The 26231-nt window shown below is 40.7% G+C and overlaps 2 protein-coding genes across 4 annotated transcripts; both read left to right on the forward strand.

The window, feature by feature from the left end:
* Positions 1-3419: 3419 nt before the first annotated feature.
* Positions 3420-5326, forward strand: RRS1 (ribosome biogenesis regulator 1 homolog). Its single transcript, XM_081951619.1, has one exon. It carries the CDS (start codon positions 3521-3523, stop codon positions 4601-4603), a length of 1083 nt encoding a protein of 360 aa, XP_081807745.1. The 5' UTR covers positions 3420-3520; the 3' UTR covers positions 4604-5326.
* Positions 5327-7196: 1870 nt separating this feature from the next.
* ADHFE1 (alcohol dehydrogenase iron containing 1) lies at positions 7197-22759 on the forward strand. Of its 3 annotated transcripts, none has more exons than XM_081953123.1 (14): positions 7197-7215; positions 8875-8912; positions 14793-14836; positions 14965-15018; positions 15526-15680; positions 15846-16042; positions 16621-16698; positions 16915-17020; positions 17832-17984; positions 18955-19053; positions 19370-19448; positions 19829-19925; positions 21074-21231; positions 22351-22759. In XM_081953123.1, exons 4-14 carry the CDS (start codon positions 14965-14967, stop codon positions 22432-22434), a joined length of 1260 nt encoding a protein of 419 aa, XP_081809249.1. In that variant the 5' UTR covers positions 7197-7215; positions 8875-8912; positions 14793-14836; the 3' UTR covers positions 22435-22759. The 3 variants fall into 3 exon arrangements, with proteins under 3 accessions (XP_081809249.1, XP_081809248.1, XP_081809250.1); XM_081953122.1 differs by lacking the exon at positions 7197-7215 and adding an exon at positions 7419-7524; XM_081953124.1 differs by lacking the exon at positions 7197-7215 and adding an exon at positions 7593-7741.
* Positions 22760-26231: the final 3472 nt, after the last annotated feature.

The following is a 26231-nucleotide window of genomic DNA, read 5'->3' on the forward strand; positions in this document are numbered from 1 at the left end:
CAACAAATGAGAAGGACTATAAGAGGTTTTAGGTTGCCCTGACTTCATTTTTCCCATCCATTCCTTTGTGTTTGCATTCTGCAGGTAATTCACTTATCAGCCTAGACTAGAGGAAGGACTTACATAACCTGGTTCTTTACAAAATCTAACATCAGCATTATAAATTATTTTGAACCAGTCTTCCAAGGTGAAATAGAAGACAAGCGTTCCAATTCTAGTTCAATATTTTGCTAAATACAGTTGGAGTTAAAAACATGCATAAGCTAGTCCCAAAAGGATATATGTGGCATTTTACAAAAAAACATATTGAGTCAAGCAGCATTTTAAACATATACTGTCCATTATGCTGATCTGACCAGAGGAATCCTTCTTCAATCTTCTTAAAATTTAATTAACTCCTTCAGTTCAAAATATCAATTCTGTTAGTTGTAAAGAAAATAAGAGTTATCAAGGCACAGTACCATCTTGTGGTAATTAACAGTATTATTCCAAAAACAAGCCTGAATGAAATACTAGAAATATCACAAGACTACTTGAAACCATGCAGTTAAAATCTATAACATATTTATTTTTTCGGTTTTGTACATTTGGAGGAGGTTGTTTAAAAAAACACAATTGTTTCAAATCTTTCATCTGGGCAATGTTTTCAAATGTATTTATCTACTAATCTGGATGCTTTTCTGTGGATATGGCTTCTGGACAATATACAAAACCTAAACAGTTGTCAGAATTTTGACATAATACTACTTACCTCAATTTATGTATTTATTACACAGAAATCAGCAATATAACTGTACTTTCTAAATTTTAAATAAAGATTTTATATTCATGGGAGAAAAAAAACCCATCTTATCCAATATCTTAAATTCAAATTCAGTTACAGGAATTATCCAAATTCCATGAATTTGTCTCTTTAGACATGATAGAAGTTCCAAAACCATATTACAAATTAGAGGAAACAGACAATATTCTTGTTGAGTTCTACCTCCATTTCAGTTAGTAGTGAAGAAAACCCATCCTGTGTTTTTTTACATTATTATCATTTTTTGAGTTACTAGAGTAACTCTTTCTCAGCACTTCTAGCATCTAGTCCCTTTAAACCAGTTCTTATCAGAATGCACATTCTTGCTTCTGTTCTTATCAGAATCCAAATTCTTGCTTCTATTTACTGCAAAGAAATAGAAACATTAATCAAAGGCACTCCATGTTACTGAAAATATTACCCAAAGAAGACTATTTCTCCTGCTCCCATCAGGTAATTGCATGAGCTGAAGGATTAATATTCTATTGGAAGACTAAACTTGCAAGATTTGAGTACACCATTGAGAGACTTCGAAGAACAGGTTAGGGATAGAAAATCTAGATATTAGAAATCGAAAACAACTTCATGGCACAAAATCAATCAATTTATATAACAGATAAAATCCTTACCAGTCTTTAAAATTACAGTGATATAATCTTCATAGTATGAAGCCAGTGGGGCCTTATATTCCTAAGAGGATGAAACTTGTAAAGTGTTTTCTACTTCAAATGTATGTACCATTCTTCCTCTGTTTTAGGAACCTTTCTGTATCATTGTATCAATATTATCACATATGTTAAGGATGCAGCAAATCTCCAAAATTCCTGAAAAATGACATGTTCAGGCAACTCCAAAGATCCTGCAAGCTCTTAGTATAATATAGCATAGTGAAATGTAGTGTACAAAATGAAGTATTAATTCTTTTCAACAGCTTTTTTAGGCTTTGTCATGCTATAGAGTTTAGTAAGGCATTCAACAAAGTAGACCACAACCTACTTCTTGCTAAGCTAAAAAAATGTGAGGTAGATGGCATTACTACTGGTGAGGGCAAAAAGAGCCCCCCCCCCCCCGGAGGCCTTCCGGAGGCTTCATGAGCTTCCCTGAAGCCTCCGGAGCGCAAAAAACCGGCACTATGGGCAAACCGGAAGTTCGGGAACGGATTTCCGGTTTGCTCGGAGGGTCGTTTTAAGTGCTCCTGAGGCTTCAGGGAAGCTCATGAAGGTCCCTGAAGCCTACGGAGGGCCTCTGGGGAGGGAGGCTTTTTTCGCCCTTCCCAGGCTCCTATAAACCCTCTGGAGCCTGGGGAGGGCGAAAAAAGGATGCAAAAAATGAGGGGCTATGCCTGTAGTGCGCGCATGCACACTGGGGGTGTCGCACTTTGCATTATGGGTGCGGCACACCCATGAACGACCCCCCCCTGCGCTCCTTCCACTTATGGCACACGAGCCAAAAAAAGTTCACCATCGCTGCCCTAGATGATAGGCTCAAGATCCAAATGGATCTCGACAGACTTGAACAAAATGAAGTTCCATGTAGAGAAAATAAAGTTTTATACTTAGGCAAGATAAAGCAAAAGTACACATATAGACTGGGTGAAACCAGGCTTAATAGCAGTTACTGTGAGAGGGATCTTGGAGTCTTAATGAACAACCAACTAAATATGAGCCAGCAGTGTGCAGCGGCAGCCAAAAAAGTCAATGCAATCCTAATCTGCATCAACAGAGGGACTGAATCAAGATGACATGAGGTACTAATACCACTCTATAAAGCCTTAGTAAGACCCAGAGGTGGGTTGCTTCCGGTTTGGCTGGGATAGGGCAAACTGGTAATAGTGGCAGCGAGAGGTTCCACCCACCCACCCGGACGCTTATGTGCATGCATGAGCACAAGTGAACCGGCAGTAAAAAAATTAGAAACCCACCACTGGTAAGACTACATCTAGAATACACACTATAAAAAAAGATGTTGAGATTCTAGAAAGAGTGCACAGAAGAGCAACAAAGGTGAATAGGGACCTAGAGACTAAAACATATGAAGAACAGTTGCAAGAACTGGACATGGCTAGTCTAGTGAAGAGAAGGACCAGGATAACACGATAGCAGTGTTCCAATAGGGGCTGCCACAGAGAGGAGGGGGTCAAGGTATTTTCCATAACTACTCAAAGGCTAGACAAGAAACAATGGATGGAAACGGATCAAGAAGAGATTCAGCATAGAAATAAGGAGAACTTTTCTGACAGTGAGAACAATCAACCAATGGAACAACTTTGCTTTCAGAAGTTGTGGCTGCTGGAGGCTTTCAAGAAGAGACTGGACTGCCACCTATTCGAAATGGTGTAGTAGCTCTCCTGCTTGGGCAGGGGGTTGGACTATAAGATCTCTTCCAACTCTGTTATTCAGTAAAGGAAAGTCTGTTAAAAAAATTATGAGGGCGACTAGGATACAGTAAACCCTCCATTATATTTGGAACTACGAGAACAATTGAAAGAATGAGAAGCCATTCTTTTAGCAAACTTCCCTATCAATGGAGGACTACATCCCCCAGGATTCCACGCACCCATACCCCATGAGACTATTGTCAGTCGGGACGCCGCGGAAGGCAGAACCGGAACTGAATGTAGCTTCGCCCCGGAAGTAGTCCCCCTGACCTTTGTCTAAGAGCCGGCGTGGGAAAAGGAGAGTGCCTTTATTGGCAGCCACGTGCGAGGCGCTGGTGGCTATGGCTACCCTCCTGGTCGAAGACTTGCTGGCTCGCGCCGAGGAGCGCAAGGCGGAGACCCAGCGCAGCGTGGCGGTGCATAAGGAGCTGGAGTTGGAGTTCGACGCGGGTAACTTACTGGCGGTGGATAAAAACCCGGCTCCGCGCGCCTTGGCGCGAGCCTCCTCGGAGCGCGAGTCTCTCCTGCGCGCTTTGGCCCGGGATAACACTCAGTTGCTGGTGGGTCAGCTGTGGGCGCTGCCGTCGGAGCGGGCGGAAGCGGGCGCGGGGCCCGTGGTGGCCCGCTTGCCCGAACCCTCCACGCGCTTGCCCAGGGAAAAGCCCCTGCCCAAACCTCGGCCGCTCACCAAATGGGAGCAGTTCGCGCGCCTCAAGGGCATCCGCCCCACGCGCAAGAAGCGCGGCACCTTGGTCTGGGACGAAGCCGCCAAAGAGTGGAGGAGGCGCTGGGGTTACCGTCGAGCCAGCGGGGATCCCTCCCGCGACTGGCTCTTGGAGGTGCCGGACTCGGCCGACCCGCTGGAGGACCAGTTCGCCAAACGGCGCCAGGAGAAGCGGGAGCGGGTGGCGCGCAACGAGCTCAACCGCCTGCGGAACCTGGCGCGCGCTCACCGGGGTCGTGTAGCGGCCGACCTGCATCCGACGGGCCACCAAGACCGGTCCGAGATGGGCCGCGTTTCCGTCCTTGCTCGCGTCTCCACCGCTTCCCGCGGCCGCTTCCAGCCTCGCCTTCCCAAGGAGTCCGCCGTGGTGCAGACCAACACAGCCCGCGGGAAGAAGCGTCGCTTCCAGCCGCTGCTGGGAGACCTTGAAGGGGAGAAGAAGCGTCACCTGGAGTTAGCCCGCAGCCTGAGTAGCAAAAAACCACCCCTGGACCTGACCCGGGCGGTCAACAAGCAGCTCCGCGAAGAGGAGTCCGAAGCTGCCAGAGGCAAAGGGAAAAGGCGCGACCAACGGGGCAAGAGGGGTCGACGGCAGCAGCAGAGGACTGGAAACGCCAAGGGCAAGAAAAGCACAGGAGCAGGTCGCAGAGGGAACCAGGGAGGATCTGGAAGCTTCAAAGGCAAAGGGAAAAGAAAATGAGCTTTCCTTGGGTGGGGTTACACTGTTATCCCAGCTGAATAGCAGACTGATGCCTTTTATTTTACATAATGCTGCAACAAAATGTGGACTTGCTAAGTTAAACATTATTCTAACAACCTATTCTAACTTAATGTTGGCCTTTAATCCCCAAAGAACTTTGTGGGGCCTGACTAAAGAGTGTATAAAGATATTGGCAATAAATAAAAATATATAAAGAATATCTTCGAAAGAATCTACTCACTTGAAGAAATATCATGTACAGTTCAGACAATGCCTTTACTGGGAATTGGAGTGACTTCAAAGAATAAAACCTCAAAGGAGTTGAAATATATAGAAAGACCTGCTTTGTTTATAATAAAGTTCTAATATGCCTTTTTCTTTTAGATGACAATTGAAATGGACACCTCCCAGCTGCAGTGTTTTTTCTGTATTTCTTTTTCATGTATCTGAATTACAGTATCTCCATTGTTGGCCAGGTTGAAGGCAAATCACTAGAAGAATATTGTGTTTACATTATGTTAACTGATTTTTTGTATGCGTTGAGATTATAATCTGCATATAAAATGTCAAATTGTCTCATCAAAATACCATTTTCATCATTTTGAAACACTGAATCCTGATTTCAGCAAAACTAGATTTTGTATGGGGGCATATATGTACTTGCCCACTGTTCTTACAGCAAGGTTGAAGACATTAAATAAAAACCCTAAAGTTTTTATTTACCCTAAAGATGCACTAAAAGTTTTTTTCTGTAAGTTGTTTTTCTGCTGCTCTTAGCAGCAGGGAGTCATAAAATATTAAATTTAATCACCACAATGGAAACTTCCGCTTCCCAGCAAGCCCCTTTATTAAAAACATGCATATGCTTTATATGTTAAAAATCTCAAAATGGTTTATAGGAATACAAAATCTATTAAAAACAAATGTTGGATGGAGTCTGTTTGGGAAAGATCAGCATTAAAAAATTTATATGTATTTCAAAGATGCACTAAATGTATGTATAATAGGGCCTAGTGCTTGTCTCGCTATAATCTACAATTAGATTAGACTTGGCTAGTTTTATTTGAAAACAAATTAAGTGTGTGTTAAGAAATTATATTCAGTGCTCTAGCCCAATTCCCCAATCTTTGCACACGGGAGTGTGGTGGTGGTATGAGGATGGTTCCATGTGAATGGCAGGCAAATATGCACACGCCCTGCTCCATTTGTGCAAGTAGCCAGTAAGCATGCCTGCTATTCATGCAAATGGAGTGTGCATGCAATGTTTGTCTGCTGCTTATGCAAGCGGGGATACAAGTGAATCATGGCATAACAAATATAGATATTTAAACTATTCATGTCCATTTTTATACTTTGAAATAGAATATTCTTTGGGCTTTAAAAATCCCATCTTGCAAATTAATCTTGAGGCTTTTGGTGATGAGAGCCTAAAAGGATTTTTTTTTAAAAAAAAAATCAAATCTACAAAGTACTACTGTACTTGTATCACTTTATTGATATTGCCTATCTAGATTTATGTTTATTAAACATGAATCTAAATTTTGTTTAGATATTGTATTTAAACGAACAGGACACAGATTGTCTGAACATAAAAACATGCTACTTTATATGATACTTTCCTTGGAGGGTGGGATCTAATGGTAGTCATAACACTACATTGTTATATGAAAAAGTTATTTTGTTTTTGTTTTTTTCATTTTCATGCAAGTCTTTTCAATAAAGGCTTAGGGTTAGCCTACAGAAAGTATATAGCAGTGGTTCTCCACGGGGGAGCAATGTCATCACGGGGGGTCCGTGAAGGCCTGAAGAAATGTCATGATTTAAATCTTGAGTTAAGTCTTGGAGTCCGTGGACACGTTCCATGGCCTCAAAAGGTATTTAAATGGGGTCCATGGTGGAGAAAATATTAGGAACAATTGGTATTTAGAATATTAAAATAACATTTCATACTTCATGCCTAAAAAGTCATGCATTCTATAGATTTCCTAGGGATACAATGCCAGCTTTTCACACATTGCGGGTAACATATAACTCAAGGCAGCAAATGTACCTGCAAAATTAAGGGTGCCAATAACTTTTCTCATTTCTGTACATATAAGGAAACTGATGTTTTTAAAGCCAACCTTCATGTCCATTATTTGATTTATATTCCACCTTTATACCCAAAGAGTATATATGCCATTTAAGCACAGTAAAAACAAACCTGAACGTAAAGTCCTTAGTATTTACTGTAGAGATGCTAAAATCACTCTGCACATCACAAATGAGGGGCTAGAAAACCAGCAACCCAATTTTCTGGCCTCTTTATTATCTTCATCCGAATCTACGCAGAGAGGTAATTTTTTGCATGAGCTAAGAAACTAAGCCCGTAACTCTAAAGAACACAGGACTTCGTTAACGGCATTCATACCATGCTTAACCATGGTTTATGCAAGCCAATTTTGCTGGGGTCACGCAGCATAATGAACCATGAAGGAAGCTAGCAGAGTTTATGAAAACAGTTTTTATATATGGCTGGCTAGTTTGTGGTTCAATATGTGCCGTCGTGGTACTGTAATGCAGTCAGCGTCGGACCCCGCACCTGTCGGAAAACGCTAGGATGAAGAAGCCAGGTAAGATATCCATCAACTAGGTCTAATGCTCCAAAAGTCATATCCAATAGTCTGAAGAAAGATGAACGCATCGCTGTACTCTTCCTGACCTTGATCTCAAACCCATCCCCCTTGTCAGCGAGCTGCTACAGCGGATTGCCCAACATAGGGACAGCCATTTCTTCCTTTCTCTTTCAAGCTCTTTTACTCAATTTGTCCTAACTTCGCTTTCCCGTCGTCCCTTGCTACCCCAAGCAGAGCTGCAGAAGTCATGGCAGGAGGAGGACGCGAGAAGGTGGCTCGCTTGCTGAAGCAGCTGCAGCTGGCAGCGTGAGTGTTTGTGCCTTAGTTTCTTGCTTCTTGCTGGGAGCGTCTGGCAAAAGCAGCTTGGCTCACTTTCCACGAAATTGGAATGAGGCTTGGAAGCTTCGTTTGGAAGCATCCGGCAAAAGCAGCTTGGCTCACTTTCCACGAAGTTGGAATCGGGCTTGGAAGCTTCGTTTCTTTGCGGGCGTTAGGAAAAACAAAACCGCAGCAAACCTTCGGTGTAAGAAAAGACTTGAGAATTCCACAGGTTCTAAAGCCAAGTTCTGGATAATTATCTTTGGAAGCTGATACCTTAATTTACTTATTACCATCTAGCGTCCTGCTAAGAGAAAGACAAACAGAATGCTAGTCTGTGCTTCAGAAAGTTATTTGTTCAAGCACAGAAATGGACTTTGGTTTATACATCTATTTTTTGCAAGTAAATGCAAAAAAATAAAAGGAGTGAAAAAGAAATTGACTTTGGTGCATAGTGAAGCTGTGCAGCAACACATAGAAAAGTTGTAATATACAGATCCAAACAAAACTTATTTAATATTATCCATGTACTGAATATGTAGCTACCCTCTGCAACATATGCACTCTGGGTAGAATTGCAATATTCTACCCAAAATATTGGAGCGGGGGCATGAAATATTGAAATATAAAATCTAGTAATTAAAATGTCATAGTAACCAATTAGTAATTGTTCGGAATAGATATATATTTTCCTATGTAGTTTCTCCTTTTAAAAAATATAATTAAAACAACTCATATAGACATATCTTTTGGAATATAAATAAAACAACTCATATAAACATATCTTTTGGAGGAGAGCACTACGTTTTTAACATGAATTGAATGATATTATTTCAAAAATGTGCAGGTATAAATGGATTAGAGACAGTAGGTGGAAAGTGTTGACATGAGAGACTTATCCATATTTATTGAATCCTATTAAAATAATGGACCATGAATTAATGTTTATTGTATAAAATGTTCAAATTGCCTCAGTTTTAAAAGATTGTAGGTAGTGCCCAGGAGTAACAAGCCTATGCAAAATAGTAAACACGTGAGAATTCAATAATTGAATAAGTAGCTTTAAATGATATGCACCACTACTTGTAAATAAATGCCATTGGAGCCAATGAAATTGTTCCATAAACATGGTTCAAAGGGTTGGCAAAGTGAACATGAATTTACATTCAGATGAGATTGTGATATTGTACAATCATTGACATTTCAATAAGAGGCAATTGCCACTAGGTGGCAGAATGTGCTTGTTAATTAAAGCTATCAATTGTTTCTATAGACAATGTTGATATTTCCTCTCAATACTTTGTTACAGTAATCATTTTCCTTTTTTCTTTTCAATAGATGCACGTGTCCAGTTCATTCTCACACTTACAGTCAAGGTGAACTGTTATTTTGTTTGTGTATCTATGTCAGTACATTAATTATTCCCTGTTCCAAGTTCTACAGATATTAAATCACCATTACAAATAGTAATTATTTTACCAAGTAAACCAGACCAGAAGTTTTTTTCAAGAGTTAAAACCTAAGGATTGATGGACAGCATACTGTTAGTAAATCGTCATGCTGTGTCTGATGCTGCATCAGAACTTTTACGTCTGGGGGCAACGCTTGACCAGGAAGCCTTATTGGGAGACAATGCTTTTTATTCCCCAAGGTCAACTATCTAATAGGTAGCAGATTTTAGATGAATTGTACAGTATCTAAGAGTTTGGAGGAGATGCATGTTGGAATTTTGGAACATGTGTTTCTTTGAGTCAAACGGAAGAAACAATCCCTTTTTGGTAATCCCTGATTGGATATTCATACAATGAAATACGTGTAGGATGTACTAACTCTGTTTTCTCAAATGCTGTTATTTTTTTAATTATATATAAAAATACTATGTTTTATATACAATAATGTTACACATAATAATAATCTCAGTGGCTAAGACGCTGAGCTTGTTGATCAGAAAGTCAGCAGGACAAAATCGATCAGATCCGGAGCGGGTGGACCTCCGTCAGTGGACCAGACGAGCCGCCAACAGCGAGTCTTGAGAGACCACTCTGGGAGGAGTTTGACTCTGTTGCCCCCGAGGATTTGGACAGGTTGCGTGGACGGCTGCGACCCACCACTTGTTTAACGGACCCGTGCCCCTCCTGGCTGGTACTGGCAGCCTGGGAGGTGACACGAGGCTGGCTCCTGGGCCTGGTGAGCGCATCATTGGGTGAGGGTTACTTACCAACCACCTTGAAAGAGGCGGTGGTGAGACCCTTGCTCAAGAGGCCTTCACTCGACCCAATGGAGCTAGCTAACTATCGTCCAGTCTCCAACCTTCCCTTCGTGGCGAAGGTTGTTGAGAATGTGGTGGCGCAGCAGCTCCCGCGACACCTAGACGAATCCGATTATCTAGACCCACGCCAGTCCGGCTTCCGACCCGGACACAGCACCGAGACAGCCTTGGTCGCGTTGGTCGATGATCTCTGGAGGGCCAGAGATAGGGGTTGCTCCTCTATCCTGGTCCTATTAGACCTCTCGGCGGCTTTTGATACCATCGACCATGGTATCCTATTGCGCCGGTTGGAGGGGATGGGAGTCGGAGGCACCGTTTTGCGGTGGTTCGGCTCCTACCTCTCTGACCGGAAGCAATGTGTGTTGACAGGGGGACAGAGGTCGTCCCTGAGGCCACTCACTTGTGGGGTGCCACAGGGGTCGGTCCTCTCGCCTCTCCTGTTCAACGCATATGTGAAGCCGCTGGGTGAGATCATCCGTGGTTTTGGGGTTGAATACCACCTCTACGCTGATGATACTCAGCTGTATATTTCAACCCCAAACCACCCCAACGAGGCTGTCGAAGTGATGTCCCGGTGTTTGGAGGCCGTCGGGGTCTGGATGGGGGACAACAGACTCAAACTCAACCCCTCCAAGACCGAGTGGCTGTGGTTGCCGGCACCTCGGTTCAGCCAGCTGACTCCATCGCTGGCCATAGGGGGCGAACAGTTGTCCCCTGTGGAGCGGGCGCGCAATTTGGGTGTCCTCCTTGATGCCCGGCTGTCAATGGAGGACCATGTGACAGCCGTGGCAAGGGGGGCATTCCACCAGGTTCGCCTGGTGCGCCAATTGCGCCCCCTACTGGACCGGAGTGCCCTGCGCACGGTCACTCATGCGCTGGTGACGTCTCGCCTGGACTACTGCAATGCTCTCTACATGGGGCTTCCCTTGGGACGCATCCGGAGACTGCAGCTGGTTCAGAATGCAGCCGCGCGGGTTATTATGGGAAGCACTCGTTACTCCCACGTAACACCTCTCCTGCGCGAGCTGCACTGGCTACCTGTAGCCTTTCGGGTGCGTTTCAAGGTATTGATTACCATCTTTAAAGCGCTCCATGGCAGAGGACCTAGTTACCTGCAGGATCGCATCCTACCACACACGTCCCTGCGACCTATCCGCTCACACAGGGAGGGGCTCCTCCTGGTGCCGTCTGCCAGGCAATGCCAGCGGGCGACACCTAGGAGTAGATCCTTCTCTGTGATGGGCCCAACCCTCTGGAACGACCTCCCCCCAGACATTCGAACCACCACCGACCTCCGCTCCTTCCGGCAAAAGTTAAAGACTCACCTATTTCAATCAGCTGGCCTGGCACCGTCTTAGTTTTACCTCCCGGGATTTATTTATTTTAATTGGGTTTTAAGGGTTTATAGGCTTTTAATGTATTATATTTATTATTCGATTACAGTCTCATAACCTCCTTCACCAGTATTAATTTAATTGTTTATGTATGTATTTTAGAATGTATTTTAGTGACTGTACACCGCCCCGAGTCCTTTCCGGGAGAGGGGGCGGTCTATAAGTGTGAATAATAAATAAATAAAAATAAAGCAGTTCAACGGTTCAAATCTCAGCGTGCCACATAGCGGAGTGAGCTCCTGTTACTTGTCCCAGCTTCTGCCAACCTAGCAGTTTGAAAGCATGTAAAAATGCAAGTAGGAAAATAGGGACCACTTTGGTGGGAAAGTAACAGCACTCCATGCGCCTTTGATGTTTAGTCATGCCGGCCACATGACCACAGAGAAGTCTTCAGACAGCGCTGGCTGTTCGGCTTTGAAACAGAGATGCCCCTAGAGCCAGAAACAACTAGCATGTATGTGTGGGGAAACCTTTACCTTTTAGCCCTCGGTCATAATTGGGAGCAGCAACTTCATCATTAAGTAATGTGGGTGTTAAGTGAAAGATCACATGATTGTGCTGAATTTACAACAGTTGTTAAGTGAGACGTCATATCACTATGACTTGTGGTCTTGCTGCCAGCTTCTTCACTGATTTTGCTTGTTGGAAGTCAGCTGTGAAGCTTGCAAATGCTGATCACCTGACCCGGGGGACCCGGGGCAATAATGTAACAGTGGGGATATTGCAGTGGTCACAAGTTCGAGCCCCAGTCATAAGGTTATTTTTTCAGTATCATAATTTCAAACATTTACTACGAGGATCAAGGATTAACCAAGGATTACTTGTATTTTTCAGTTTAGATTAAATATCAGAAGAAATTGCTGATTAAAGAATAGAGAATTAAAAATAAATAAATAAAATAAAATCAGAGTTGTAGAACAAAGCAAAAAAAAAAAACCAAATAATTCATTGCAAAGTTCCACATTCTAAAGTTTTGTTAGAGTCATCTAATGGTTTAACTTTGCAATCCATCTAGAACAGGTGTCAAACTCAAGACCCAGGAGACAGCTAAGGATTGCCCCGCGGTGCCTCTGCCAGCGAAAACAGCTCGGGAGCCCATTTCGCTGGCAGAGTGCTCAGGCCACCAAAGGCACCCCTGACATGAGTGATGTCAAGCTGGCCACGCCTACCCTGGCTACGCCCACCCCAGCCCCTTGAGGTCAAATACAACCCTGATACAACCCTGAGGTCAAATGCAACCCTGGTCGTCTATGAAATCAAGTTTGACACTCCTGATATAGAACATTTTGCTTCTTGGGCAAGTTAGAAGCATGAGTGGAGGACAGCAGATTTAATTTTAGACTTTGATTGCTGAATTGCTAATTCATCAACTCTATGATTCTAGGAAAATAAACTCTGGACATCCCAAGAAAAAAATATAGAATCACTTATTACATTTGGGGTGACGGGGGCAACAATTTGTCTGTGTTTTTATCATTCTCATCTCTGAAATATGTGAATAGCCAAGGAGCACTCAATCCTATGGCAGTGTTGGATCTAAGAAAATGTGGATCAATCAGTGTATGAATGAAACCATTCAGATCCACACATAAACTGCTACAGGAAGAGCAACACACATATATTACAATAGCTCTTGTTTGATTCATGTATTGTTAAATTTAATGATTTGTTTATTTGCAAAATTTCTATACAGCATCCACTTAAAAACAAAACCTCAAAGTAGGTTACAGTTAAAACAGTGCAAGCAATAGGAGTAATTGAAGCTGGTCATTTGCAAAGCAAAACTTGCTGGTTATTTATTTTATTTGTATTTATTTTATTTTTTTATCCTGCCTTTATTATTATTTATAAATAGCTCAAGGTGGTGAACATACCTCATACCCCTTCCTCCTCCTATTTTCCACACAACAACAATCCTTTGAGGTGGGTTGGGCTAGGAGAGTATGTTGTTTTGCTTTTACTTTTCTTGCCACTTTGCATAATTAAAATGAAAAAGAATTCTATATAAATTTCAAAAAACAAATATGAAACCACAGTGATAAATGGGGTGGTAAAAGAATGGATTTTGCAAAAATGCACATGTTTCAAAGAGAACAATACATATAATTTTGCAAGACGAATAAAGTCTTTGACAAAAGCTTAGCTCTACCAGATAATACAACAGCAGGATTTCTATTGTACCATCCAAAGAAAATAATGGAAGTGGCTTGGACATGTTGTTGGGATGTCAAATTAATCACAGAAATTATCGCAGATTCAGACATTAGAGGAAGTCGACCGTGAGCAGAATCAATGAGAGAGAGCATAACAAGCAACCCAAAGACAGCAGGCTAAAGCGCAGATAGAGAAAACAGAAATGTTTCTATATTAATTGTTGGATGCATCCCTGCGTCCCAAGGCTTATTAATAGGCTTATTATCATGACTTAATTGTTTGGCCATAAATTCAGAAACTAAATATTGAATGAAGTTTCCAGACAAGTGGTTTGACTGGGCAAGGGAACCAGTGTCTCATTTTTTGTATAGGAAGGGATGGATCGATCGATCGATCGATCTATGTGGTGCACTCTGGAAAAATAATATGGCTGGATTGGCTCTAGATTTAGCTAGAAAGCAAAGCAATAGCCTGGTTATTATAAAGGTGAGTATTTTTTTCAATAGGTCTACTCTAAATGTAGCTAAGTCCAGAAATAATGCCATATTTGGAACAGAAGTACAAATATGGAAGGGAAGGGGAGAGAAAAACTAATCTGTTCTCTGATTTATCTGGTCTTTTTAAAGATTCTTTTAAATTTAAATGAAATTAAATGGGAAGATGGCAGGCTGCAATGTGCCAGCCTTAGGCCTAGGGGTGTTCTTAACATTAAAAACAGTAACTAAAAAAGTTGAACCCCTGCAGTATTAAGAGTATTAGAATTTTTAAAAAAGATTTGTTGTTATTAGTTGCGACGTCATGTCTGACCCATCACTACCCCACTACCTACATTCCTCCAGGCCTACCTGTCCCCTACCATCCTCTGGAATCCATTTGGTGATGCTTTGGTGACTTCATCCAGCCACTTCATTCTCTGTCGTCCCCTTCTTCTTTTGCCCTCAATCTTTCCCAACATTAGGCTCTTCTCCAGTGAGTCCTTCCTTCTCATTAGGCGGCCAAAGTATTTGAGTTTCCTCTTCAGGATCTGGCCTTCTAAAGAGCAGTCAGGGTTGATCTCCTCTAGGACTGAACAGTTTAATTGTCTTGCAGTCCAAGGGATCTCAGGAGTCTTCTCCGGCACCGTAGTTCAAAGGCCTCAATTCTTTGGTGCTAAGTCTTTCTTATGGTCCAACTTTCATAGCCATACATTGCAACTGGGAAAACCATACCCAATTCTCTTTCTGATAAATGCTTGCTTTGCGATTGAAAATGCCTTTATGATGGCTGTTATATGTCTCTTCAGTTTCCATGACAGGGATAGCATTTTATACATTTGCTTTCCTCTCTATGGTGAAATTCTTAAAACATTACAGAACCCCAAATGCAATGCCCATTCCAGTAGAATTTCTGTGGTTTTCCATAAACTAAACAGCAAGCTAACTGCATTGTTTTCATTCCAGGTACTAAAGGCATTGCTTTGGGGAAAACAGACTATGCCTTTGAGGTAAAGACGCTAAAACAAACTGCTACTTGTTGAAAGGCACTCTTCCATTAGTTACATTAAAAAGTGACTTGTGCACATACTTCCATAAACTATTTTTACTGAAATGTTGCTGTTTTTTTTTTCCCCAGATGGCTGTTTCCAATATCCGATATGGAGAAGGAGTTACTAGAGAAGTGGGAATGGTATAGAATAGTTTCTACTATATCAAAAAAAGTGGTTACTTAATTCTTTTTTGAAAAGGAGGAAGAATTTTACATACATTGTATCTGTATCACATGAAACAGAATTATAAAATATCCTGCATCTGCCATTGTTTTTGGTTAGGTCAGCTAAGGATTGCGAGATTTGAACTCGAATACATTTGGAGAGACCCTGATTTGGAAAGGCTCCTTTTTGTTTTGGCAACATTGCAGTCAAGGAATTAATTATTATACTCCTCCAACTGGATCCAAGGTATCCAATTGGAAAAGACGATACAATAGATATCTTTGAGACCGTGTTAATCTGTTAATTATTCTTTCCATTTCAGAAATCCACATTAAGAGACAAGTTAGTGAGGGATAATTTGGGAGCCCTACAATGGGCAGCCAACTACCAAGTTGAATAGCTGGCATTTTGTGATGGAACACCATTTTCAGATTTCACCCCTTTCCCTTTCTTTGTTTTAACTAAATTTTCATTTACTACAGGACTTGCAGAATTGGGGTGCTAAAAACGTTTGTGTGATGACAGATAAGACTCTTTGTCAGCTTCCTCCTATGACAGCAGTGTTAGATTCTCTGACAGTCAATGGCATAAACTTCCAAATCTATGATAATGTGAGAGTGGAGCCCACAGACCAAAGGTATTTATTCTTCCCTGCATTTGTACAACCTACAGGAATCATTAAGCAGAGATGGAGAAGCTGTGCACTCTAGATATTAGATATGACTCCTAAACACATCACAATATTTTTATAAATTGTGAGTTGGATAAGTGTAAAATAAATTGAAATGATTTTTTTTCCAAGTTTCCTAGATGCCATTGAATTTGCCAAAAAGGGAAAGTTTGACTCCTATGTTGCCGTAGGCGGGGGTTCAGTCATAGATACTTGTAAAGCTGCTGATCTCTATGCATCAAGTCCAAAATCAGATTTCTTAGATTACGTCAATGCTCCTATTGGAAAAGGCAAGCCTGTTACACACCATCTCAAACCTCTGATAGCAGGTAAGGAAAAGCTCTGGACTGGGGGTGGGGGATGATTGTAAAACAATAGAGCTTATATGATAGCTTTGAGTTCTCTTATTTGAATTGGTTCTGTAAACTAATTGGATTGGGTTCTCTGAGCTATTTGGGGAAATCACACCAGGGAAATACTCGCATAGGTAGAGAACCTTTCTAATGATAACAGATACTTTTCATTATAATAGGGTATTTTGCTCAAGTTCTTCTTCTTACTCTTGTTTTAGAATTATTTTTTCCTAGTCTTCACCATTTATCGCAGAATGATTCTACATCATGACATTATATTGCTCCTAAGACCAATACTGGGATATAATATAGCAGCTGACAACCTTGTACAAGCTGTTTGACAGTTCACAATAAATTGGTTGGTTTACTGATGAGTAAATACCTTTTATTCATATATGTGCTATTGAATTCCAGATGAAGTTGCTATAGCTTTTGAAGTAAAAGTTGTAATATAATAAGCCATCAGTACCTGAGGGCAGTACATTCCCCACCTCTGATAAATGTGTGTAATGTGTAGCTGTGTACTATTACATTTAATTTGCTCTTTTCAAAAGTTCCTACAACAGCTGGAACTGGAAGTGAAACCACTGGAGTTGCTATTTTTGATTACAAAGAACTAAAAGTAAAAACTGGTAAGGGTTGTACATTTGCATTTATTTTAATTTTATAGTACCTCTTGGCTTTTTAAGAACTTCTTTTCTGAAATTTTATTTAAATCTCAGTAATATTCTTAATTATTTGAAAGGGCCAAATAATTTTGCATAGTGTAAATCATTTTAACCATTATTGCAAAATCTATTTAGAAAGTTCTCATTTCTAAGTATACATACATATGTTTCTATATTTAGGCATTGCATCTAGATCCATTAAGCCTTCTTTGGGTATTATTGACCCATTACACACTCTCCTTATGCCAGAGCGGGTGGCAGCTAATAGCGGTTTTGATGTGCTTTGGTAAGTATATTTTATACAACTTTTTTAGTTATACATTAGTTAACTTCACAATTTGGGATGAGTCTGCATGTGGGAATGATGTTGGAAGACATGAGGAAGATATGTAGCCTGGGCAATGGTCTGATAAGAGGCAGCTCTGTCCACAGGTAGGGAAAAAACATAGGAAGCATTTCAGAAGAGAAGCAAAGCAGAGTTTCAGTGAAACAGATTGGCTGTCCCTTGGGTATAGTTTGTATGCCCAACAGGTTGTGGAATCATGAAGTCTATTGCTTTTGCCTTACATAGGAGCAAACAAGTTGGGAATGAGGCCCAGTTTTTGCCTCCTTAGCTACAATTCCAACTGTAGTTCCCTCCTTTTCTATGCGTTCAGCCAGAAGTTTCTCTGAGGACAAAAAGGTGAAATAAGTAACCCATTTGACCCCATCAGGACAAGCCCTAATTAGATTTTATTGAAACATACTGTACTTCAATTTCTTTTGTTTAAATTGACCTTAATGAATTATGAGGGAACATATTTGGTCCTGAGGAGGAATAAAAGAAGCATTAGGAAAACATTCGTCCTCTCATAACCAAACCCTGTTTGTAGTTTATTGGTAGCTCAATATGATGCACGTCTTATGTAGCATTTGGGAAATAGTTGCACTGAGTCTAGGTACGAAGATATGCTACCATTTTACCATTTTGAAAAGGTCAGGAACAGTCATTGACCTTCTGCTTTCCCAATAATATTGATTTGCAAATCCTTTTAGGAAACAACCCATAAAGTCAAATTCTTATATATTTATCCTCACTTCCCCATTCAACCTGCCAGCCATGCTCTTGAATCCTACACTGCTCTTCCCTACAACAAGCGCAGCCCTTGTCCTTCAAACCCAGTGAACCGGCCAGCTTATCAAGGAAGCAACCCCATCAGTGATGTTTGGGCTGTGCATGCATTACGGATTGTTTCCAAATATTTAAAGAGGTACAGGTCTTCAAATGACCTTTTATCCTTGTGTTACTTTTTTTCCCCTTCAGTATTCAGATGAATACTTAAACTTTAAAATATACAATCTGTGTTATGTAGGGTTAGAGTTAGCGTTAATCAGGCTACTTCCTGAACTAAGTTTATAAAGAAAAAATAAAACAGTTTGTCGTAATATAGTGCTATCTGGATATGTTAGATTACAAATCCCATTGTTCCCAGCCAAATTTTTGAGGAATTGTGCAGGGCATCAAATTACTGAAAGACTGGCAATTACAAAGTCCAACTAAGCAAATCTGACACATCACAAAAGTTGGATAATCACAGCCCTCTTTACTAAGCAACAACACAAAACTTTTAAGATGCTAAGTCAGAACAAATGCAATGCATTGCACACTTGAACAACATAGTTTGAGATTCTTCTTCAATATGTACATTTTGAATATTGATATTGGTAGTTGTCATATCCTTTTTTCAGGGAACAAGGAATGTAAATGATCTTCCACTCCTCAGGAATTCCTCAAAAAATGCTAACAATATTTGTAGACACCCTCAGTTCACTGTATATAAGAGAGATTGGATCTTTCTTTTATCCATTTTCTGATAAAATGAGAACCCAGGAAGATATTTCTGGATAGTCTGCTGCTGTCCATTCCATTTGCAGAGCATTTCCCATCATAAGCTATAGTACCCAACTGTCCTACAACAGTCACTTATCCTCATTTCTACATAGCAAAGCTCGTGATAGAATTGTAGTATGATGCAGCTGGAAGCCACCAGATTGAGGAAACTGAAGCTGGGATTTCTGCATGAAAAATATTATGTTTGCTGCTAAGATACAAAAAAAGGGTTTATTGTGTATCAAACAATGAAGAATAATAACTTGTTAACACTTAACACACTGCAAGAACCTATCTTCTACATATGAACATATCTGCTTTCTTTAAAAAAATATTGTTCTTATGGGCAGAGCCATAAAGAATCCAGAAGATCAAGAAGCAAGATTTAACATGCATCTGGCAAGTGCTTTTGCTGGCATTGGGTTTGGAAATGCTGGTGTACATCTTTGGTAAGTTAAGTACATCACTTTTCTTTGCACTAACAAAACAAATATTTGGTAAAAAATCAAAAAGCTTCAAAATAAACAACGTAGGGAAATTCACTTGGGTTTTGATTATATCACCATTAGTAAACAGTCCCTTTGTACAACTGAAATGAAAATACACTTTGGCTGAGAGGATTAGGAGGTGAGGCTCTCACAGACATTTTTTCTGTACCTTTTTCTGGACGATTACATTATTATCAACTTGTATCTGTTCAAATTGCCTACATGATTTCTTTATTCCATAATTTTGGTACTAATTCAGGTTCTTTGTTCTTTCCAGCCATGGCATGTCTTATCCAATTTCCGGTTTGGTGAAGAATTATAAAGCAAAGGATTATAATGTGGATCATTCTTTAGTGGTAACAATTTAATATACCCATTAGTCCTTTGTCTATCATGATATACCCTGCTTTCCCCAAAATAAGACCTCCCTAGATTATAAGCCCAATCAGGCTTTTGAGCGCATAAGCCCTCCCCTGAAAATAAGCCATCCCTGAAAATATTGCAACACAGCAGCAGCCATGAGGTGACCACGCTCACTGCTTCCTGCATCTCAAAAATAATAAGGCGTCCCCGAAAATAAGACCAAGTGCTTATTTCGGGGATCAAAAGAAAATAAGGCCCTGTCTTATTTTGGGGGGAACATGTTAAGTTTGTTCCTATGATTTTTCCGTGAATTCTGTTGATGATTATTGGTAATATGTCTAAATAAAATGTGCTGTGCTTGGTTTTGTTTCAGCCACATGGCCTTTCGGTCATCCTCACCTCTCCAGCAGTGTTTACCTTCACAGCACCAGTGTGTCCAGACCGCCACTTGGAAGCTGCCCAAATCATGGGTAAGAGTCTGTTGATAAAAGTCATTCCTTTTTTAAAAAAATCTGCCAGAGGAAATGGCGATTTGATTTTGGAAACTGCCTAAGAAATGAAAAAGCTGATCTCATTTGACCTGTGGAGGATACCGGAACTGATATAAGGAAGATCATTGACATTGAGCCTGGTAACAGAAGTTAGCCTGGTCAACTTTGATGTTATGTTAAAACAGTCCATTTCTTTTGATTGCAATGCCTTAATAATGTATGAAGAGGATGGATGGGTCAGGCTCATTTCATCCAGCCTAGAAAACCAGGTATATTCCAGAAGCACACAAGTAAGAGAGGAAGAGAATAGCCCACTTTGATTGTGCTCCTTAGTGTTCCTCAAGCTTTTAAAATATGCAGCTTATATAAATCTATGTTGCATGTTACGTTGCAATGTTAGCAGGTCAACCTCCATGGGTAGGTCTAATTCACTTTTAAAATTCAAATTTGTGTTGGCCACACATCTGATAGCCTTGAACTTCATAATTTAATTTTATGCTACTATTTTCGTGTGCATATCAGAAAGCTTAGTGTGCGTAAAATACAGGAGACAAAGGTTTCCATCTTGCTTTATATCAGCACTGAGCTTGCCTTAGCTTGCCTTGGTAAAGAAAAATAAGACATGGAAGTAGATAGATCCAATAAGCAAGGGGGAAAGATATTAATTTGAGAATGTTGACAGGAGTTAGATTTCAATTAAATTAGTTAAGATTAAACTCTCTAAAGTGACAGAACAAAACCACAATGGAATGCTGAATGTGACCCTCTTCTAAACAAGACTTTGGCAGTTGTCCCTGTTCACCTGTTCTGGCTGCCATTGTCTCCAGCTAGCACACCTGAGATTTAACTTGGGTTGGGCAGCTTCCAAGTAATGGGTCTTACTAAATGCAAAAATGGCAAACAAACTATTTTTCACGGCAGCTAAGTTGATCTTTCATTTTTTCCACCATTTTAGCTCAGACTATATTTTGTAAACCACTTTAATTGAGAAGTGATTAATGAACTTTAAGTTGATGTTGTTCTTAGCAAAATAACTTTTTTAATGTGTAAAGATATACATCAATGAGGTATTCAATGATATGATAAGTTACAACACTATTTTTTATAGACTTGATGTTTCTTTTTAGGAGCTAACATCAGTAATGCCAAGATGAAGGATGCTGGGCTTATTTTGGCAGACACACTCCGAAAATTTTTATTTGAACTCAATGTTGATGATGGCTTAGCTGCCGTTGGTTATTCAAAAGCCGATATTCCTGCTTTAGTCAAAGGCACCCTGCCTCAGGTAGGACAGATTGCAAGATCTATTTCTCTGAAAATAACCACCAGGTCTTAATTTGTTGTATTTCCATGCTGGCTCTGAGAATATTTTTGCTTCTTTTAGTAGCAGTATATAAATAACAAGTTGTTATAGGGCTTTTTTTGTTTGTTTGCATAGAGATACTGCCTCAAAAAGAGAGCAAAAAGAAAAAAAGTAAACATTTGCTTATCCAGGAACATTTAATGATAATCACACTTATTCTCAGAAAATGGCTGCCCCATTGCAACATTTGATAACAAATAGCTGTGCATATGTATGCATGAGTTAAATGAAGGTATGAGAAAAAAGACACGAAGCTATTATTATTCTTTCAGGGTCACAAATGGGAAATCCATAGGCCATCACTGTTGATCACTTGTAGTGTATCCTGGGATATTGAGTGTTAGAAGTCACCAGCATCTGAAGGACCTCAAATTCCCTAAATTTATTAGCTCTAGTATGAGGTTTTTTGCCATTTTTTCTGTCCAGTTCTGACACTCAGATTGATCATTAAATTTTGCTAATATGAGGCAAATTTTTCCTTTAGGAAATAGTTTCTGTGAAATAGTTTCTGTGTCACATATATTTTATATCACAAATTACTTTTCAAACTTTCCAGAGTCTCAGAAAGTTCACAACACAGTCCGTTTTTCCATTGAACATTCAGATTTGTTACATAGCCCTTTAGATCCAATGTAGGTGGCTGTTTATTCAGCACATGGCTAAAAAAGAACAGTAATAAAGCTGCTGAACTATGGACATGCATCAGAATCTAATATTCAAAAAGAGCATTTATGTATGTATGTATGTATGTATGTCTGTATGTATGTCTGTATGTATGAATGTATATATGTATATATGCTTCTCTATTTATTCAAAACTTAATTAAAAAGGTCTTTATTCCAAAAGAAATAAGATTGCACCCTTTGTACTGAAATACTAACATCTTGTATCATAAAATTACTGAATGTATATTATTAGGATTACTGCACAAGGCAGGTTGGCTAATAAAGTTTTTATTGCGCCAGGTCTTATCTGTGATTTGTATTCTACCTAGCTATTGGTCTTGCCTAGAACTTTACAAAAGTCTTTTTCTTCTTATAGGAAAGAGTGACTAAATTATCCCCTCGCCCTCAAACAGAAGAAGAGCTGTCAGCCCTGTTTGAAGCATCTATGAAATTATATTAATTCGTTTCTGATTTGCTTTTTAAAAAAAACCTTTTAAGCATTGTTTTCTCATTTCAGGGGATGAATCAATTCAAAATTTTATATGGGGATTACATGTAAATGTTATTTCCTATTAAGAGATGCAACATTCATGTTTATTTTTACACATGATTATAATTGGAGATATTCAGATTTCATTCACTAGTGGTGATCACTGGGACTAATTATTGATAGTTTTGTCATGAGAGAAAAATATAGTAAAGAATTTTTTGGCTTGCCATTTCACTATCTCCACACCAATTGGGTCAAGCAGGGGTACAAGAATAAAACTTTTATAAGTTCAAAACATCCTGTTATGTATTTTATTATTATTGGTTGTTGCGTATAGCAGTTTCTCTTCGTAATTCCCATTTAAACAAGGATGCTTTGTAGTTTTTATAATTGCCTCTTGGCTCTGTAATATTGCATCCTATTGATTGTGAACTAGGACTGTAGTATATTAAATGTGAGTCTGAAGGTCCTCTGATATTTATTGCTTGTAAAAAAGGATGGCAGAAGAGGAAATCGTGGACAGTCCTTCTGTCTTAAGGCTACTACATCTGATCTCCAAGCATTAAGATGACCAGAGGATTAGAGCAGAGATTGAGGATTGAAGAAACTCTTAATTCCTTGATGTCTTCTAGTGGTTGTCTGGATTTTTTCTGGATCAACCCAGATCCAATCCAATTTTTTCAACCAAGATTCAATGCAGTTTTTGTCTCAGGGTAATAAAATACTATGTATGATGCAGTGGTGGGATACGACCGATACACCCTGGTACGGGCATACCAGTGCCTGCTGGGAGCACCAGGTACCGTTCCGGTACGGTGCTCCAGAGGGCCCGCCCACGCTCCTTACCGGTATTTGAGCCGATTGGGGCTTTCACATACACACACGGAGCGTACGGCGCCTGCGCGACACTCCAAGCAACTGGAGCAACGCAGAGTCGTCGCGGAGCATTGCGGATGGTTGTATCGGGATCCGGAACCCACCAATGTACTACAGATATACACACATGCACCCTATCTATAATCTGTAACAAGATTTTTCTTTTCATGTATTGCACAATATCAAACTAAAATTAACTGACTGTAATCGCATAATTTATAATGGCTGCAGGTTGCATGAACAAGGTAGTGTTCCAAAAGCTATCGTTGATAAGAGTATTTGTTGACACATACACAGATATACTGTGTTTCCCCAAAAATAAGACAAGGTCTTATTTTCTTTTTACCCACTAAATATGGCTTGAGCCTTATTATGAGAGGAGGGTTTATTGTTTTGGGGTTGCCGGGCGGCTGCTCTCTAGTGAGCAGGGTCCCAAAGAGCCGGGCACAGCCTCAGGGGCGAATGGCTGTGTTGCACTGTCGCAGCAGCACAACACAATAGCCATGAAGCGACCACTCACGAGCAGCCACCTGGCAAACCCCCTTTCCAGCCGAGCTCAGCGCCATTCACTGACCTAGGGGTATCGCCAAGCCACATGAGCGCCTGTTTGCCGCTGCCCGGCTCCCGCGGCTTGGCGCCTTCAAAATGCCAGTGAATTGTGCTCTGCACAGCTGGAGATGAGGGTTGCACGAGCAGCTGTTTCGCTCTTGCTCATGCGTCTCCCAGCCTCCCGATGCCCTGGCCCAGCTCACTCTGCAGAGCCAGGGCACTTCTGCCACCGCCATCCCAGCATGGCTTTTTTGGCGGCTTCCATACTGAGTCTTCCAGCAGTGGCCACTCTGGGCGTACACTCTATGGTTGTATGCTCTGCCGGCAGCTGGCCCACAACCGTAGAGCGTACGCCCAGAGTGGCCACTGCTGGAAGACTAGGTTTGGAAGCCACCGAAAAAGCCATGCTAGGATGGCGGCGGCGGCAGCAGCAGAGGTTCCCTGGCTCTGCAGGGAGAGCTGGGCCAGGGCATCGTGAGGCTGGAGGCATATGAGCGAGCGGAACAGCTGCTTGCGCAACCCCCCCTCCAGCCATGCAGAGCGCCATGCACTGGCATTTTGAAGGCGCCAAGCCGCGGGAGTCAGGCGGCGGCGAACAGGCGCTTATGCAGCTTGGCGATACCCCTAGGTCAGTAAACGGTGCTGTGCCCGGCTGGAAAGGGGGTTTGCCACGTGACTGCTCATGAGTGTGGTCGCTTCATGGCTGCTGTATTGTGTTGCTGCAACAGCGCAACACAGCCATTCGTCCCTGAGGCTGTGCCTGGCTCTTTGGGAGCCCGCTTGCAAGAGAGCAGCCACCTGGCAACCCCTCTCTTCAACTGAGCACAGCGCTGCTCATCAACCTAACGGTATCCCGAAGGCGCCAAGCAACGCAATTACCTTTACCTCCCCCCCCAGTTCCTGTGGCTTGGCACCTTTGGGATACCGCTAGGTTGGTGAGTGGCGCTCTGCCTGGCCGGAGGTGGGGGGTTGTCCAGGGGGCTTATTTGCATGGGAGGGCTTATATTTTTGCCCACCAGAAAAATGTGGCATGGCCTTATTCTGAGGACATGTCGTATTTTCGGGGAAACACAGTAGTTTTTATAAAGAAGACATAATTAAAATGTTCCTCTTAACAGATAGAATACAGATGGGAATCTATGGCTTTCCAGATATTGGATTTCATCTCTTACTAGGACAGGACAGGACAAGGAGCACTTCACAAAATCTTCAGCATCTGACTTTGAAAAGTCATTACAAACATAAACAAAAATTGAATATCCTTATGATCAACAGATGTCATTTTTTCTCTAATGTTATTTATTATTTTATCATAAAAAGTCAAATACAAAACAGAAAAACAAAATGAATCAAAAGCATACAGTCGACCCTAATGACAACAAAGTAAAAAAAAATTGTACAAAAAAAAAGGGAAAAGTGATGGCATTCTTGTGGGAAAAGTTTTATTCTAAACAGAGTATTTTGTTTCTCTTAAATTTGCAGGGAATTAGAACATTTATTAACCAAACCTTTATCATGATAAAATCTGGGATTTGCTAGTAGAAAATCCTCTGGAATATGATAGCTTTATTACAGTACAAAAACTAACTTTTGTTTCAAGGTATATGGATGTGTTACACGAAGTATTTTATTTACTGAATATTTGAGAATAGCAATTGGGGAAGCAAAGATGAGATGCATTACAGCTTTCCATTCTTGTATATGCTTCAAAGTCAATCTTTATTATTTTGATTTACTTTTCAGCACTTAAAATAACTATCATCTCCCCTCCACTGATGACCAGAAAGTGGTCTTTTTTAGTTTTTGGTAATAAATTTCTTTTGATTGTTTGACACAAGAACAATGAAGGATTAACAATTCCATTTGTGACCACGAAATTCCCCATCTGTTTAGAGAGTTTGTGTTCAACAAAAACTGGATGGAGACAGATGTACAAGCCAGCTGAGTCTGATGTTAATGACATCATTCATGAAAAAAAGAACATATGGCATCATAAATCAAAAACTAATTGAACTTTCTGCTGATTGTATTGACTACTCCCTGAACATTTTAAATATTCCAAAAGACTTTAGAACAATAACTTTCTTTTCATTCCAATTTGTTGTCATAGGATTTGATGCCATAGGAGAGCTTCAGGTTGCTCAAAGGAAAGTCAAGGAGTGCAAATGCTCTATTTTCTTCTTTTGTTTTAAGCCACAACTATTCAGGTATTAAAAGCAAGTGTTCTAGTCTTCAACTTAAGCTAATTTACAGAATATTGATCTCCCATTTCCAGGGCATTTAAGTCATAATTCTATGATGTCAGTATTTCTGAACTAAAACTCCATAACCCCTTCAATGTG

This window comes from Natrix helvetica (assembly GCF_964273705.1).
Source record: "Natrix helvetica genome assembly, chromosome: 4".
In the NCBI taxonomy this organism is placed as follows: Eukaryota; Metazoa; Chordata; class Lepidosauria; order Squamata; family Natricidae; genus Natrix; species Natrix helvetica.

What these genes read in the sequence shown, in the direction of transcription:
- ADHFE1 (XM_081953122.1), top strand. Translation starts at nt 7,466, where the DNA reads ATGGCAGGAGGAGGACGCGAGAAGGTGGCTCGCTTGCTGAAGCAGCTG. An exon ending in TTCTCACACTTACAGTCAAG is followed by an intron (nt 8,913 to 14,792) that starts GTGAACTGTTAT and finishes TTTTCATTCCAG; the next exon opens with GTACTAAAGGCATTGCTTTG. An exon ending in AAACAGACTATGCCTTTGAG is followed by an intron (nt 14,837 to 14,964) that starts GTAAAGACGCTA and finishes TTTTTTCCCCAG; the next exon opens with ATGGCTGTTTCCAATATCCG.
- RRS1 (XM_081951619.1), top strand. Translation starts at nt 3,521, where the DNA reads ATGGCTACCCTCCTGGTCGAAGACTTGCTGGCTCGCGCCGAGGAGCGC.